General features: G+C 48.6%; 1 protein-coding gene across 1 annotated transcript; it reads right to left on the reverse strand.

Annotated features, from left to right (window-relative positions):
* Positions 1 to 3,308: 3,308 nt before the first annotated feature.
* Positions 3,309 to 12,778, reverse strand: LOC129531480 (uncharacterized). The gene is made up of 8 exons (XM_063695469.1): positions 12,697 to 12,778; positions 8,474 to 8,640; positions 6,335 to 6,487; positions 5,633 to 5,750; positions 5,177 to 5,276; positions 4,782 to 4,869; positions 3,878 to 3,983; positions 3,309 to 3,695 (listed from the first exon to the last, which is right to left on the reverse strand). Exons 1-8 carry the CDS (start codon positions 12,776 to 12,778, stop codon positions 3,670 to 3,672), a joined length of 840 nt encoding a protein of 279 aa, XP_063551539.1. The 3' UTR covers positions 3,309 to 3,669.
* Positions 12,779 to 18,057: the final 5,279 nt, after the last annotated feature.

The raw sequence follows: 18,057 nt of genomic DNA on the forward strand, positions 1-18,057 counted from the left end.
GAAGTGGGGGTGCACAGAGGGCCGGAAGGATGCTGGGACCCCTGTCAGCTCTGCTTCTCTTCCCCTTCTGCCCCTTCAGCCCCTCCTTGTCACTGCAGTGTAACCTGTGGTCCCCTGCAAGACCACCAGACACTTGGCTGAGGCCCCCACTTCTTATTGACAGGCAAAGCAGCACCAGGGCCTGTTCTTTCCCATGGAGCAGCTCTGTAGCCCATGTCCCCTCCTCTGCAGGGGCCCCCTCCCAGCCCTGGCACCTGGCCTGTCCCCAACACACACCAGAGTGGGTGGGCAAAGGGAAAGCCGAGGGCCTCAAGGTGGGGGCGGTAATGCCTTGCAGAAGTGGAGGTGAGTTGATGAGAGAACCTTGATCACATGGTGTCTGAGCCGCTTCCCTCCTGCCCTCCTGTGCTGGGCTCCCCTCCGTGCCCTCGCCCCTGCTGCCCTGTGGCCAGAGCACTGGGAATGAATGACACATTTCATTTCCACCCTGAACAAAACTGAGGAGGTAAATCTTTTGCCGTTGTGGGGGTGTTGGGGGGGAATCTACACAGTCTTAAAGTTAACAATAATGAAAATAACAAATGTTTTGAGATGCCCTTCCCCTCCCCCACCCTTCCTAATCCTCAGGATCTGGAAGGATTTTCTCCATGGCTCACATCCTCAGAGCTAGTGATTTCCAGTCACATCGTTCCTCTGTCTTGGCTAAAACTCTTAAGTTGAATAATCCAGGCTGCCTTTAAACTTGTACGGGTCCTGATTTTCCTAGCTGAGCCCAGAGAACATGGAATTCCTAGGGCTGGGGCCTGCCAGACCCTGGCTGCAACCCTGAGTGTGACTTTCCTGGCATTCAGCAGCACTGCTGATGGTCAGCAGGGGTGCCTGGAAGCCCAGCTCCTGGGCTTCTCTCTTCCAGCCACCCCTCTGAGCCTGGGGAGCCCTGGTTATTAGAACCCGGCAGTCTCAGGTGTCCGCATTTTCTCCATAACATCGCCTCCCACAGGCTTCAGTGTCCCCCATGCTCCTTGTCACTGCACAACCAGCTCTGCACAGCAATGCTGTCGTCTGTGCACCTCTGGGTGGGCTGGGATGCCCAACATCCTCCCTGAGAAGGTGCTTACTTCACATCCACGGTGGCTGGTGAGGCGACCACTCATCTTTCCTGCCTGTCATCTGTGGGTTGGGAATGAAGACTGACCCAACCTGGCCTCCCTCTAGCTTGCTGCTGTCTGGGTTACCTGCTCCCACTTCTAAGAACACAGGCAACGGTGGGGCCGTGGAACACTCAGGAGCTGGAGAGGTGGGAAGAACAGGGGCTGCATGTGTTGGGGGCTGCAGGGTCGGCCAAGGGGCTCCTTACCTATGAGAAATGACAAAGCTCTTGTCTCCGAGGTGAGGTGCTCCATGCCTGTTATTTTCTTTAGATGCAGAGGTCCAGCCCCAACTGGGAGCTCTGCATTTAAATTGGTAGCTACTAACCAGTCTGGCTCTAACTGCAGTAGCTACCATTTACTGAGTGTTGACTTTGAGCTTTCTATGTAGGACTTCACCTAATAGAAGCATTCAGGCACTGTTATGATCAATTCCACTTTAGAGATAAGGAAAGTGAGGCCTGAGGAGAGTTAAATAACCTTCCAAACTCACACAGGTTGCCATAAGGAAAGTCTTGATAAATTTCAAGAGATTGAAATATTAGAGAGTATGTTTTCTGATCACAATAGAGTTCAGTTAGAAATCAAAGACACCCAGAAAAGCCCCAAACACTTAGAAATTAAACAACACACACCAAAACGACCCATTAGACAAAAAATCACAGGGAAATTAGATAGCATTTTAACTCAAAGGGTAATAATAGAAACACACCATCATAAAGTGTGTGGGATGTAACTAAAGCAGTGCATAGATTCAAATTTACAGGATTCAATGCCTAATCAGAAAACAAAGAAGATGTAAAATCAGCTATCTACTTTCACCTTGGGAAGCTGAAAAGAGGAGAGCAAATTTAAATCAGGATTAATAAAACAGAAAAATCAATAAGGACAATCAATAAAACCAAAAGCTAGTTCTTTGAAAAGATAAATAACATTGATAAAGCCCTAACTAGACTAATAAAGAGAAAAAGAGAAAAAAATGTACCAATATCAGGTATGAAAAAGAGCTCTCACTGCAGATGACACACTGAAAGGGTAGTAAACATGTGGCCTGAACCACTCTCTGACAATCAACCTTATACCTAACAGAAAATGAACAGATTCCTTGAAAGACACAAATTCCCAAACTGTTGCAAGAAGAAATAGAAAATCTGAATAGCCTTAAACAAGTCAAAGACATTTAATTCGTAAAGATCTTTCCACCAAGAAATCTCTAAGCCCTATGGCTTTACTAAGCTCTATACAATACTCAAGAGAGAACTCACACCAGATAGACATGAACTCCTCCAGAAAAAAAGAGCAGGGACTACTTTGCAACTAATTTCCTGGGAAAATTAGTTGAGCCAGTGTTGCTTTGATACCAAAGAGACTAGAAAAAACTACAGAACAATATCTCTCATACACATAAGATTAAAAGAAACTTACAAAAATATTAGCAAATCAAATTCAATGATATGTAAAAATGATAACATCATAACCACATGAAGTCCAGGAATGCAAGATTGGTTTAACATCCAAAAAACAATGATACTCACCATCTTATCAGAGCAAAGGAGAGAAAATCCATATTCTTACCCCTATAGGTTCAGGAAAACACAGGACAAAATTAAATATCCATCCCTGATAAAACTCAGCAAGAAATAGAAGAGAATGTCCTCAACCTGATTAAAGGCACCCGTAAACTACAGCTAACAGCATACGTTGTGATTAGAGACTGAATGCTTTTTTCCTAAGATCAAGAAGAAGCCAAGGATGTTCATTTCTATTCAAGATAGTAGTGGAGTCCCTAGACAGTATAATAAGGCAAGGAAAAGTAACAAAATGTGAATGGATTGAAAAAGTAGAAGTTGGTCAGGCGTGGTGGCTCACGCCTGTAATCCCAAGACTTTGGGAGGCCGAGGTGGGCAAATCACCTGAGGTCCAGAGTTCGGGACCAGCCTGACTACATGGAGAAGCCCCATCTCTACTAAAAATACAAAATTAGCCAAACATGGTGGCGCATGCCTGTAATCCCAGCTACTCAGGAAGCTGAGGCAGGAGAATCACTTGAACTCGGGAAGCAGAGGTTGTGGTGAGCTGGGATTGCACCATTGCACTCTAGCCTGGGCGACAAGAGTGAAACTCCGTCTCAAAAAAAAAAAAAAAAAAAGGGAAAAGGTAGAATTTAAACCATCTTTATTCACAGATTCACAGATAACATGATTACCGGCAGAGAAGACCCTAAAAAATCTACACAAAAACTACCATAACAAATAAATGAAGTAAGCAAGGTTGAGGGATACAAGGTCAATACACACAAATCACTACCAGTAATGAACAACTGGAAATGGAAATAAAAAATACAATTCCACTTACAACATCATCCAGAAACATGAACTACTTGGGGATAAATTTAACAGGACCTGTACGCTGAGAACTGCAACAGTCTGCCAAGACTACACCCTAGCCAGGAGCAGAACAGGACTCCAGCCATCCTCCAATGCCCCGTTCCCCAACACTCTGCATACTTCTTTCTTCTGCATCATCTCATTTCATTTGTGCCACTTCCTGTGTTGATAGTTCTTTGTGTGTTTGGGCCCAGGGCTAGCTGGGCTCTACCCCTCAGAGGCCACCTGGGCTCCTGGGGTATGGACAGGCTAGTCCAAACACAGGAGACCCAAGGACCCTCCCAGCTCACTCCAGGGTCTGGTGCCTCCCGAATGTCACTGGGGAAGCCCAGTCACACCTACCTGAGGGGCAGGGCTGGCAGCTGGGGCTTCTGCCTGTGAAGTAGTGCAGAGAGCAAAAAATGCAGCTGGAGCACTGTGGGCCTGGCTCCTGTTCAGGTGGGCACTGCTGAGGGACAACAGGGCCCGGGGTGAGAAGGCAGCGGGATGGTGACTGATACCCAAACCTGCACATAGCTGAGTCAGGGCCTCAGCTTAGGTGTTCACTCTGCCGAGACTCTTTGTGGATCCCCCAAGCTCTCTGTCCCTCCAACTTCCTCTGAAAAAGAAAATTCCCTGCACATGGTAGTGAGCAGGAATTAGTCCACGTGGTCTGTGGAGCTTTAGGGCTAAGGAAAGGCTCTCGCCTTCTCCTCCAACTCTCTGTGGCTCTGCAGTCCCAACAGTTGCAGCTGTTCTAGGACACCGCAGGGGCATAGCCAGCTCCCAGGAGGCCTGCTTGGTCCTCCTCTGCACCTGTACTGCACACAAGGGGCACCTGGCAACACATGGCATGTGTGGGAATGGCTGGGTCACGAGGTGGCTGCCACGAGTGTGCATATCACTGTGCACCCCACATCTCCATGGCTTCTCTCCTGAGTGTTGTGTGGGCATGGTCGCTCTGAGCCTCTTCACACTTCCCTGTGCATCCTCCCATTCCATCCCCACAGCAGCCCTGGAGGTGGGTTAAGCTCATTTCCAGGTTAGGCAAGTCCCGCGGTGCAAGGTCAGAATGGGCAGGAGGTGTCGACTGCTCCCCAAGGACAGCATGGACACCTCATGCATACCTCATAAGTGAGGCATGGAGAATGAGGCTTAGTTCTGATCCCCAGAGATTTAGCCTCTTCTGGGGACTTCCCCATAACCTCCTTGCTTCTCTCCCCAGCAAAGAATGGTTGAGACAGAGCTGCCCTCCCACTGGGGTCACCTGGCAGTCCTCGCTGTCTGTGAGTTCTGGGAGCCGACTGCAGGTGCTGTTGGGGCCCAGCCACAAAGCCATCACTCCATTCCAGCAGCTGCAGAGACCAGAGAAAACAAAGTGGCTGAGGAGAAGCCTTGTGTGCCGAGGAGGTGCCCAGCCAGGGCAGCAAAGATGGCATGGAGGCCCGTCACATAAACCGGCATGTACAGTTGCCTGCCCCACTGCCTGGCTGAATGTTTGCCTGTCCCAACTGGATGGGCTGAGATGGAGAAAGGAGGGTATCCCCAACTGGATGACTCAGAGCTGGTGTCAATGCCGAAAGGCCTGAGGACAGGGTCTTTCCACACATACCTTGGGGTGCCAGTGCAGGCTCCAGACCAGTGTGATCAATCTGGACTCACCGTGGGGGCCCAGGTGGAGGGGTCGGAGCAGTGGGGTCATGGGCAGAGGGATGAACTCCTTCATCTGGTCCAAGGGTGGAGGCCACAGCAGCAGGAACTGCTGATGGTGAGTGGGGAGAGAATGTCCTTTGGAAGCGGCACCTCTGACTGCCAGCCCCACTTCCCAGGTGAGGAGTCGCCCAGGTCACAGGACAGGTGAGAGGCAGAGCCAGGCCACAGCTCACTTCTGGCATAGCACCCACCCTCCATCAAGGTGAGAAGTCTCAGGGGCTATATCCTGGGGTGGGCCCTGGTGGCTGCGGGCACCAGACTCCTGGCACGCATCTCCAGGCAGTGTTCATCCCCCTGGGAGCCCTTTGCACTCAGGTCCATTGTGGAACGAACCTGCCTAGGCAGTGTTGCCCCTCCCTCCCTCCCCTCCTATCTTCCTGGAACACCGGGATGTCTGCTCCTTACTAAAAGCCCATGGGGCACTGCAGGCTGCTCCCAGCCATGGAGTGCTGGCCTGCCGGGCAGACGACAAGGCACAGGCAGTGGCTGTCAGCTCCACCTTGGGGGAAGGGGATAGCCGTTCCTGCAAAGAGTGAAGAGCCTGTATGAGAGCCCTGCTTCCCGTTCATCTCTGCAGATGGCCCCTCTGAGCTGGCCATCTCCATTGGTGTGACTTCAGCCCAACACTGCAATTCCTGACAGCTGTAACAGCAAGCCTGCGCTGAGGACACGGGACGTGGTGGCTGGTGCCGAGGTTGGCTGCTCAGGACACAGCTGGCATGAATTGCAGGGAGAGAAAAGCAGAGAGGTCATGTAACACAGGCCACAGGCTGGCTGTGAGGCCCAGGAGCCTGGTAACAAGCTGGGAGGAAGCCACAGGGGCTCAGTTATCATCATCACCTCCTAGAGTTTCCAGGAGCTCAGGGTGCCTTGCAATCAACATCATAGAATAGTGGAGCTGACATTTCATCTCCTGGCACAGAAACACTCTCATTTACACCTGGGGAGGCTGAGACCCAAAGCAGTTGAGTGACCTCACAAAGCTACCCTGAAGCCCTGGAGGGAGGGCTGGCCTGGGTGCGGGTGCAGTGCATCCAAGCCCCTGTCTGTGCCCTTGGCAAGTCAGGAAGCTTGGTGTGGGCTCCTGCCTCATCCTCAGCCACTCACGCAAACCAAACCTGTGCTGAGCACGAAGGCAGCTTGTGGCCTCCTTCGGGACTGAAGACCAAGCGACGGCTGACTGAGCTTTATCTTGAAACTGCTCAGCAAATCCTTCTGGAGGCCTTGAGAGGCTCCAGGTTCCAGTGGGGAAGCCGCAGGCTTTGGGGACAGACAGACAGATCTGGCTGAAATCCCAGCTCTACCACCCACTTGCAGTGTGACCTTGGGCAAGTTAGCAACTTCTCTCAGACTCTGATTTATCACTTGCAAAATTGGGACATGATACCTACCTCTGAATTATAGGCAATAAATGGAAAATACTATTATATATATATATATATATATATATATATATATACACACACACACACACACACATAAATCATATGCATTCCTTTGACAAAGCAAAATCCTAGTACTTGTGTCATGTGAAGCCCAGCCTTGCTCCCTCCCAAGGAAAGGAGACAGACAATTCACAGAGAAGAGCTAACATCCATTAGGGCATCAGGAACCTCTTGAGGCTGCGTGGGATTCAGGGGCTCCAGAAAAGGTACAGAGTGGGTGGAGGGAGGGCGCCATCCCTGAGAGCCCCAGAAGGGAGGAAAGCTGTGTGGGAAATGCCTCCCTTGGGTCAGGGATGAGAGCTGAAGCCTGAAGACGAGGAACAGAGGGTGGGTCAGAGAAACCCAGAAAGGGGAGGCTGGTGAGCATGTGCCCCCTCCCGCCCTATCCTCAGGCACCTCCCCAGCAGCAGTGAAGGCTATGTCTTGGTTTCCTACCTGGACCTGATCCTTACTGGAGGCATGCCCTCAGCCAAGCAATTTACCTCTCTCAGCCTTGCGTCCTCACTGCATAGAGCTGATGAGGCTGACAGAGAACGCAGGTGTAGGCTCTAGGCCCTGTGCAGGGTGTTACTGTGTTGTCTCGCTGTTGACTCACCTGCAGTGGCGGCAACCAGGAGAGGGACCAGGCCCACCCAGAGCCCAGGCTGTGACATGCTACAGTGGTGGCCAGGAAGGGCCGGGCCAGTGGATGGGCCAGATCCTGGGCCTGTCTGGGCTGGAGCAGGTGACCTGTGCTGCTGTAATCTGACCCAGGATTCTCCCAGGGCCCCAGGGAAATGTGACCTCCCTGAGAGCATCAGAAGAGAGAGGGGAGACGTATTCTGTGTTCTGTTCTCCTGCCCTGTCCTTCAAGAAGAGCCAGACTGCCAGGCTCCAGTGCCCTGGGAACTTGCCGGCTATGGGGTCTGGGAAATAACTTACTGTTTTGCTGTCTCAATTTCCTTGCCTGGCAAGCAGCGGTGCTGGGACAGCCCACCTGCTAGACTGTGGGAGGGCTGAAGGAGGAGTCCTCTGAGTGGGGCCCGCCTGCACAGGCACACTCGGCATCATTACCAATTCACCTTTCAATGCCCTGGGCATTTATTGGGCACCTGCTGTTTGCCTGCAGAATAGAGGAGCTGTGAGGGGGAGGCAGAGATGCCAAAGTCTGACTCATGTCCCTAAGGGCTTGACTTAAAGGTCCCAGACTAGCCCCCAGGAAGCAATGATGAACACCTGTATCCCGGCCAAGTTACCTGTCAGAACCTCAAAGCCAGGGGCGGTTTCAGGCCCGTTTCTGAAACTCAGACCTGACCTGATACTCAGACCTCTCCCAGATTCCAAGGGAGGGCAGCTAGGGCTGCAGGCGGCTGTCTGGCTGCATTTCCTACTTCCCTTTTAATCGCTCCTAGGTGCGGCTTCCGTGTTAGCACTGATAAAATCTGGTTCCCACTCCACACATAAAGCAAAAACTGGTGAGCTTATGGCAGATGTCCAGTGGATGGATGGCTTTTTGTTAAGGCAACTGCTCCAACAAATTAAGGATGTCTGAATCTAATGGGCTTGGGAAGCAGGAACTGTTTTTTGTTTTTGTTTTTGTTTTTTTAGCTTTTGATGTGTGAGCCCTGACTTCAGAAGGGGACAGTGAGAATCAGGGAAGGACCCTGGCCATTTCAAGTCATACGGTCATTGTGGTGGTGATGATGTTGGATGATGGTGATGATATTGGTGATGGTGATTGGTGATGATGACATGATGGTGATGATGAAGATAATGGTGATGGTGGTGGTGGTGATGATGATGGTGTTGATGATCATGTTGCTGATATGATGGTGATGGTGATGAAGGTGATAATAGCAATGATGATAATGGTGATGGTCATGACGATGTTGTAGGACTTTTTCCTTAGTTCAGCTAAGAGCCAGGTTGTTGTCACAAGGTCATCAGAGATTAGGCTTGCAGACACTTTGAAGAGTGAGAAAAAAGGAGCTTATTGGACAAAAAGGGGAAAAAATGGGAAACAGGGACCCTCCACAAAGCTGGAGTCCCTGCTGGTGCGCTTCCTGCCTTGCAGGTTGAATCTCAGTTTCCACCCAGGAAGAGGAGGGGCCAGGCTCCTCCCCGCTGCAAACAGTGCGAACTTCTGTAACTCCACCCCAGTGTGCAGGCAGGTTGGAGTTTCTCTGCGGACCCCTTCCCACCTGGCTGTCTCAATGACAATCATTTCTTGGGGGCTTGCTTTCTTCCAGACATCGTATGAACATTACTTCCTCTGCTCCATCAATCATTCTGTGAAGTATCTGTTATTATTAACTCCATGTTATGGATGAAGAGATTGCATCATTTCCCTAAATCACTTTTCTATTGTGAGGCCAAGATGTAACCAAATTCAGGCCTGTCTGGCTCTAAAGCCTGTGATTTTAAACACACGGACGAGATTATTATCCTTGGATATACATTTGAATCCCCTTGGAAACTTGTTAAAAATCCAGATATCCAACCCCACGAATCCCCACTAGTTAAGCACCTCAGCGCTGTGCCCCATCACCTTATCCATACCTTCAAGGTCCCTGTTCCTTCTGAACTGGTTCCAGCTTTGGTTTCAGGAATTTGCAGTATCCTGGGGCAGTTGCTGCTGTGCCAAACAGAATGCGAAACTTCTCTTCCCACAGAGAAGAGGTTAGCTCAAAAAATAAAAAACAAAACGAAACATAGCTTTGCAAAATCAGCAGAAATAAATCTGAAATTAGTATACCCATTAAACCCATCTTTCTTCTGTGTCCTTACCATCACTAACTGCGGCCAGGAAATGAGCTGATTTGAAGATAAACCCACCCTCCAGCTTGATTTCTGCACAGAGCCACAATTCTGGTCAGAAGAGGTGACATTTCACTGATTCAGTATCGTCTCACCCTTTCTGAGATCTTGCATAGGTTACACACTAGGGTGAATTAGCAGCCCTCATTATGAATGTCTGGAAGCCCTCTTCTTTGGAAAACAATAGTTGTGGTTCTCATCTGCACACTGACAAACCAGATAAATTGTTGTGGTTTATATGAAGCATGATCTGTATCTGCATTCTAAGTGTTGAAAATTACTCTAAAGAGGGCAAATTTGTGGTCTGGGATGCTTTCAGATACTGCTATTTTGAATATTCTTTCAAAATTTAAAAACCATTATCTGATTCAGCAAAAAAGTTGCTCATGTTATTGATGGATGAGTAAAGTTGTGACATATGTATGCATTGTTTTTCTTTAAAGGAAAATATCAACTATCATTTATACTGGAACTATTCTTATTTGTCAGTTGTACCCATAGGTTGGCTACAGAAACAATAATTTGTCAAGAATTAACAAAAGCATTCTTTGAGAATCAAATGGCAATATGGAATTTACAACTAAGGGTATTGTATACTTTGTTATTATTTGTAAGTAGTGTGGCATACATTCCTCATATCAAAAATGTTTTGCAATGAATGTATGCATATATATATATATATACAATTGTTTTTGGAGAGCTGGTTGTTAAACATACACCAGCACATCACTGTGTGAATCTCAAATGAGTTTCAACAGGCCCCTTAATCTTTGAGATCAATAATGCAGGATCAACTGAGCTATCTCAAGGTGCTCTGTGAACAGAAGTGTTGAGGAAGGAAAATGACAGTGGTTTAGTAAAGGCACCTAAAATGGAGCAGGAAGGGCATTTCAGCTGAGCCACAGGCACGCCTTAAGGGAAGAATGCATGACGGTCAGAACTCCAGCTGCCTGCCTTCTGCTGAGCTAGGAGGTCCCTGACTACGGACTGCCTTTGTCACTGACAAGCAATACCCTGACTTCCGAGACTGCTCTAGAGATGATCACACCAACTGTAATGGCTGAAAAACAACTTTTGTAATTGAGCCCTCTCCTGATTTGTCATATATTTTTTTGTTTCCAAAGCCTCAGCCTCTCTTTTGTTCTCTGGAACACTTCCCAAGTTAACTTGGAAGTATTTCCCAGGCGACAGCATTTAAATTTGGCTCAAATGAATTATTCATTGTATAAGCCCTGCCTCAGTTTTTTTCCAGGCCACAGTGTGATGCTGGACTGGCACACACAAGGTGCTGCCATCAAGACAGTGCCTCATAATGAGGTTTCTCTTCAAATAATCTGATCAATCTTTTATTCTTTAATTCATAGTACCCCCCTCCCCCAACCTTTTTTCCTTTTTGCCTTTGTTAGATGCCCAGGCTTGCCACAGTACCAGGCGTTATCAGTACCAGCTCACATTCCTTTCCTTATTTGGAAAGAGGACTAACTTTCTAGTTCATTACAGACACCCCTTCCCCTTCCTCTCCACTTTCTTTTATGTGCCCATCTTATCTAAAAAAAATTCAAATGTTTAGCCAACTGGGATTAGTTTAGATTGTATGACCGGACCCCGGCCAGTGGGGAAAGGGTACAGGGGCAGGACTTGCATCAGGAATAAAGGCTCTCGTGCCCTTTGTTCAGGTGTGCTGTCATGGCAACTGGCCAAATCTGACATATTTTGCTTTATGAAATCACTCTAATTTTGCCATTCAACTCCATCCTGCTGCACTGGTTTAAAAAAAAAAAAAAAACCTAACCTCAGACATTTGTGTGGTTCAAGTCATTTTTATGGCCAAGTCCCCATAGTTGGATCAACCTAAAAGGCAAAACACACATAAGAAGACCGTTTATTTGGGCCAAGCTTGAGGATTGCTATACTGGAGTATAGATTCAAGTTGCCCTGAATATGCATTTCAATGAGCAGCAGTTACAAGTGGGTTTTTAAAGGAAAAAAGAGGGACAGGAAGTGGCTGATACAAAGCTGTTTGTTAGGAATTCTCACTGGATTATAGAAATAACACGGATTAGTGATTTGCTATATATTGTGAAGCTATAGCATGTGGTTGCAGTGTCTGGCATGGTATTATTAGGCTAATTTACAACTACTCGTGGTGTGGGGAAAAGAAAGAGAGATCAGACTGTTACTGTGTCTATGTAGAAAGAAGTAGACATAAGAGACTCCATTTCATTCTGTACTAAGAAAAATTCTTCTGCCTTGAGATGCTGTTAATCTGTAACCCTAGCCCCAACCCTGTGCTCGCAGAGGCCTGTGCTGTGTTGACTCAAGGTTTAATGGATTTAGGGCTATGCAGGATGTGCTTTGTTAAACAAGTGCTTGAAGGCAGTATGCTTGTTAAAAGTCATCACCACTCTCTAATCTCAAGTACCCAGGGACACAGTACACTGACGAAGGCCGCAGGGACCTCTGCCTAGGAAAGCCAGGTATTGTCCAAGGTTTCTCCCCATGTGATAGCCTGAGATATGGCCTCGTGGGAAGGGAAAGACCTGACCGTCCCCCAGCCCGACACCCTTAAAGGGTCTGTGCTGAGGAGGATTAGTAAAAGAGGAAGGCCTCTTTGCAGTTGAGATAAGAGGAAGGCATCTGTCTCCTGCTCGTCCCTGGGCAATGGAATGTCTCAGTGTAAAACCCGATTGTATGTTCCATTTACTGAGATAGGAGAAAACCACCTTACGGCTGGAGGTGAGACATGCTGGTGGCAATACTGCTCTTTAATGCACCGAGATGTTTATTTATGTGCACATCAAGGCACAGCACCTTTCTTAACCTTGTTTATGACACAGAGACCTTTGTTCACATGTTTTCCTGCTGACCCTCTCCCCACTATTACCCTATTGTCCTGCCGCATCCCCCTCTCCAAGATGGTAGAGATAATGATCAATAAATACTGAGGGAACTCAGAGACCAGTGCTGGTGCGGGTCCTCTGTATGCTGTGCGCCAGTCCCCTGGGCCCACTTTTCTTTCTCAATACTTTGTCTCTGTCTCTTATTTCTTTTCTCAGTCTCTCGTTCCACCTGATGAGAAACACCCACAGGTGTGGAGGAGCTGGCCCCCTTCATCGTGGCAACAGCAAGCAGTTTCAAGGGGTGAACACGTAGCTCAAGGGGAATGCCAGAGGTGATTGCTCTCTCATTTTAATGTCCCTTTTGGCCTGATAATTTAAAAAAACTCACATTCTTCAGATAAAAGTTCTTCTCTCAGTTCTTTTGTTGCACCAAAGCCCCGGGGAGGCCCTTCTTCTCTCTGCAGATACATCAGCCATCTTAAAGCACGTGGCCTCTTCTGGTCTGGAGGCTCTAAGCGTGGGTGTCCAGTCTGGACCTGGGATCTTTGTCAGGCTGGGAATGCTGGTGTTACAGGCTGGTCTTTGATCTTAGAGCTCCCAAGATGGCGGCAAGCCTTTTGTTCTCTGACCTGGGGTTCTTGGCCTCACGGATTCCAAGGAATGGAACCTTGGGCCATGCGGTGAGTGTTATAGCTCTATTAGAAGCCACGGATCAGGGAAGAGAACCATGGAACCCAGCGAGTAGTATTCAGCTTGATTAGAACGAATCCGGGCACTTAGCTGCGCAGGAACAACAGTGAGCCTCTAGCCCAATCGGAAGCGGCAATGGGCGCCTCACTGGATCAGAAGCGCAGCGAACACCCTGCCAGATCGACAGGGGTGGAAGTCAACGGTGGGTCTGCAATGGCGACGATCAGCATCGGGAACGGCAGTGGGCGCCTCACTGGACCAGAAGCGCAGCGAACACCCTGCCAGATCGACAGGGGTGGAAGTCAATGGTGGGTCTGCAATGGCGACGATCAGCAGTGGCGGACGGCGAGCGAAAGCTCAGCTCGAGCAGGAACAAACACGGACCAGAAGAGTGTGCAGTTGCAAGATTTAATAGAGTGAAGACAGAGCTCCCATAGAAGGGGAGAGGACCCAAAGGGGGTTGCCGCCACTGGCTCGAATGCCTGGGTTTATATCCTGATCATTGTCCCTCCCGCTGTGCTCTCAGGCAATAAATGATTTGATTATTTCTTTACCTCCTGCTTTTAGCCTAATTGGTATTTTAGTGAGCTCTCTTTACTACCTGATTGGTTGGGTGTGAACTGAGTTACAAGCCCCATGTTTAAAGGTGGGTGTAGTCACCTTCCCCAGCTAGGCTTAGGAATTCTTGGTTGGCCTAGGAAATCCAGCTAGTCCTGTCTCTCACTGGTGCTGAGGGGTTGGGCTTCTTTTCAACCCCTGGGGCACACCCAGAAAGACTGGAGGGAGCCATCATGACCACAGTGCTCCTTGCCTCTCTCCCTAGCCTCAGTCCTGGGGCATTTCCCCCTTCTCTCTTGCTCTCTCAAATCTCTGGCTCTCCCTATCCCTCCTGGACATCTGTATTTCTGTGATAGGCCTGAGCTTCCACAATGGGCAGAAATTGCCTCTGGCTTTCTCTTTGCGTTACATTTGGAGGAGGACAATTAGCATGGACATACATGCATCAGGGATATTGTGACTCCCGTTGATATTATCTCAAATCCTTAAAGCCAATTTGGTAAAGCAGCTAGGTAAATTTTAGGGGTAGCTAGCTGTTGCTAGCACTGAATTCCTAATTCTGCTGCTATTGCCAAACCACTGTATGCTCTCTCCCCACATGCCAGTCAAGAGCCCATCCTCTGGTCCTTAGAGGCATTAACTTCCTTTGAAGCCTTAAAGTTAGCATTGTCTACAACCCTGCCCACCCCACCCCAGGCTTACCTAATTTTGATAAACCTTTTCACCTATATTGTCATGAAGATAATGGGATTACTGCAAGTTTTCTAGGCCAGCCTTTTGCCTCTCAGATATGCCCTGTAGCATATTTCTCATGCCAAGTGGATCCTGTGGCAGCAGCCATGCTCCCATGCCCACGTGCAGTGTCAGCAGCTGCCCCCTAATTGCTAAAGCCACCACGTTTACATTAGGCTCCCCCATTTGCCTCTGTGTTCCCCACACTCTCTCTGCTCTTACAAGTTCCTAAGGCACAGCACCTCTCTACACGAAGACACATTACATATGAATAGTCCTATTAATCAATCCCTCTATTATCTTACATCTTCGTAGCACCTTAAATCCCTTAAATCCTGCTATGCTCCTACCCTCCCTGATGACGGACATCTTCATCCCATTCCACAGGATTGCCTAGCAGCTATAGAAATGGCTTCAAAGTCACAAGAGGGTCTCTCAGACACTCCTTTAGACAACATGTTAGCAGTGGCAGAGATCCGAGTTATCCCGAGTTAGCCGTGGCATATCTGTATGGGTCCATAGCAACTTCAGTCCTTGCCTCCTCAGAAGAAAGAATTTGACTGAGGGGCAGAGGTATTGCAATCAAACCCTGTGCTTTGATTCCATCATTGACATTCACAAATGTCACAAATCTCACAAAAGTCAAAAACAGTCCTGATTGGACTCTCATGATATAAACATTTGCCAAATCACCAGATCTTACAAAGGGCTCCCAAGTCAGAAGAAGCTTCCTTCCTTCCTTTATGAGGCCAGCAGATGCCAAAGACCACATGTGGATAGATTAGAATTCTGGACTAACTTGGCCAGGTTACAAAATTAAGTCCTATAACTGCCAAAACAAAACTAAAGGCCTTCTCTATCAGATTTAGCAATCCGTTCTGTTCCTATGGACTGAGAGAGACGCGTGGAGGATAAAGATGCACAGATGCCGCTATGATGGAAGACAAGGCACAGCAACAAACCCCAACCTGGGAATCACAAGTTCCACTCTGACCTTGTTTATAAACAATTCTGGTCCTTTTATCTTTGGTGATAAGGTGTATAAAAGAGCCCCACCTAGATGACTGGAGCAATGTGGATGCAGATACCTAACACCTCTGTCATCTGGTACTCTAAATGCTAGAGCAGTCACTGCACTCCAGCCTGGGCAACACAGTGAGATCCCCATTTCTTAAAAAAAACAAAAAGGTAAGAAAAAGAAAAGATGTAGAACATCTCCTTCCCCACAGGGATCCCTCACGCTCCCCTTTGTGGCCAAACCCACTTCTCTCCTGTTCCTCCTCTCCTTAACCCGTGGCCCACTAATCTGTTTTTTATTTCTAAAATTTTGTCACTTCAAGAGTACTATTTAAATTGAATCACACCATATATAACATTTTAGGACTAGATTTTTTTTTTTTTTTTGAGACGGAGTCTCATTCTGTCACCCAGGCTAGAGTGCAATGGTGCAATCTCAGCTCGCTGCAACCTCCACCTCCTCCTGGGTTCAAGAGATTCTCCTGCCTCAGCCTCCTAAGTAGCTGGGATTACAGGCACATGCCACAGTGCCCGGCTAATTTTTTATTTATTTATTTATTTATTTTATTTTATTTTATTTTTTAGTATTTATTGATCATTCTTGGGTGTTTCTCGGAGAGGGGGATTTGGCAGGGTCATAGGACAATAGTGGAGGGAAGGTCAGCAGATAAACATGTGAACAAGGGTCTCTGGTTTTCCTAGGCAGAGGACCCTGCGGCCTTCCGCAGTGTTTGTGTCCCTGGGTACTTGAGATTAGGGAGTGGTGATGACTCTTAACGAGCGTGCTGCCTTCAAGCATCTGTTATCAAAGCACATCTTGCACCGCCCTTAATCCATTTAACCCTGAGTTAACACAGCACATGTTTCAGAGAGCACGGGGTTGGGGGTAAGGTTATAGATTAACAGCATCCCAAGGCAGAAGAATTTTTCTTAGTACAGAACAAAATGGAGTCTCCTATGTCTACTTCTTTCTACACAGACACCGTAACAATCTGATCTCTCTTTCTTTTCCCATTTCCCCCTTTTCTATTCGACAAAACCGCCATCGTCATCATGGCCGCTTCTCAATGAGCTGTTGGGTACACCTCCCAGACGGGGTGGCGGCCAGGCAGAGGGGCTCCTCACTTCCCAGACGGGGCGGCCAGGCAGAGGCGCCCCCCACCTCCCGGACGGGGCGGCTGGCCGGGCGGGGGCTGCCCCCCACCTCCTGGACTTGGCGGCTGCCGGGCGGAGACGCTCCTCACTTCCCGGACGGGGTGGCCAGGCAGAGACGCTCCTCACCTCCCAGACGGGGTGGCGGTGGGGCAGAGACACTCCTCAGATCCCAGACAGGGTCCCGGTCGGGCAGAGGCGCTCCTCACATCCCAGACGGGGCGGCGGGGCAGAGGCGCTCCCCACATCTCAGACGATGGGTGGCCGGGCAGAGACGCTCCTCACTTCCTAGACGGGATGGCGGCCGGGAAGAGGCGCTCCTCACTTCCCAGACTGGGCAGCCGGGCAGAGGGGCTCCTCACATCCCAGACGATGGGCGGCCAGGCAGAGACGCTCCTCACTTCGCAGATGGGGTGGCGGCCGGGCAGAGGCTGCAATCTCAGCACTTTGGGAGGCCAAGGCAGGCGGCTGGGAGATGGAGGTTGTAGAGAGCCGAGATCATGCCACTGCACTCCAGCCTGGGCAAGATTGAGCACTGAGTGAGCGAGACTCTGTCTGCAATCCCGGCACCTCGGGAGGCCCAGGTGGGCAGATCACTCGCGGTCAGGAGCTGGAGACCAGCCCAGCCAACATGGCGAAGCCCCGTCTCCACCAAAAAATACAAAAACCAGTCAGGCGTGGCGGTTCCCGCCTGCAATCCCAGGCACTCAGCAGGCTGAGGCAGGAGAATCAGGCAGGCAGGTTGCAGTGAGCCGAGATGGCGGCAGTACAGTCCAGCCTCAGCTTGGCATCAGAGGGAGACCGTGCAAAGAGGGAGACGGGAGAGGGGGAGGGGGAGGGCTTTTGTTTTTTGTTTTTTTTTTTTTTTGGTATCTTTAGTAGAGACGGGGTTTCACAGTGTTAGCCAGGATGGTCTCTGTCTCCTGACCTCGTGATCCACCTGCCTCGGCCTCCCAAAGTGCTGGGATTACAGGCGTGAGTCACCGTGCCCAGCCTAGGATTAGATTTTTAAACTCTGCATACTCTGTGAAAATTTGTCCAAGGTGTATATATCAGGAGTTCATTCCTCTGTTATTGAGTACTATTCTATGGGATGGATGTGCCACAGTGTGTTTAACCAGACACCTGTCAAAGGACGTTTGGGTTGTTTCTAGACTGGGGCTATTACAAATAAAGCTGCTATGAACATTAGTGTACAGGTTTTTGTGTGAATGTAAGTTTTTGTTTCTCTGAAATAAATAAGTGCCCAGGAGCACGATTGCTAGTTATCAGCTTTTTTTATTTTAGTCATTCTAATAGGTGTGTGGGATATCTCTTTGTGTTAATTTTCATTTCCCTGCTGGCAAAGTTCAATATTTTTGAATGTGGCTCTTGGCTATTTGTGTGTGTGTATATATACATATATATATTCACCATTCAGAACCTTCATCTACTTTTTAATGGAATTTTTGTCTTTTTATTATTGAGTTGTAAGAGTTCTTTCTGTATTCTAGATACAAATCCCTCATCAGATACGTGCTTTTCTCCATTTTATGGGTTATCATTTCACTTTTCTTGATGATCTCATTGAAGCAAAAAAGTTTTTAATTTTGATGAAGTA

The sequence above is a fragment of the Gorilla gorilla genome, chromosome 12 (assembly GCF_029281585.2).
Source record: "Gorilla gorilla gorilla isolate KB3781 chromosome 12, NHGRI_mGorGor1-v2.1_pri, whole genome shotgun sequence".
Lineage (NCBI taxonomy): Eukaryota > Metazoa > Chordata > Mammalia > Primates > Hominidae > Gorilla > Gorilla gorilla.

Bases quoted from the DNA above. Each gene is read 5' to 3' on its own strand.
- LOC129531480 (XM_063695469.1), bottom strand. From the start codon at position 12,778: ATGTATCTGCAGAGAGAAGAAGGGCCTCCCCGGGGCTTTGGTGCAACA. The intron at 5,751-6,334 runs GTGAGTGGCTGA...CACTCTTTGCAG, and splicing joins TCAGCACAGGTTTGGTTTGC to GAACGGCTATCCCCTTCCCC. The intron at 5,277-5,632 runs GTAAGGAGCAGA...ACTCACCATCAG, and splicing joins CAGTGCCCCATGGGCTTTTA to CAGTTCCTGCTGCTGTGGCC.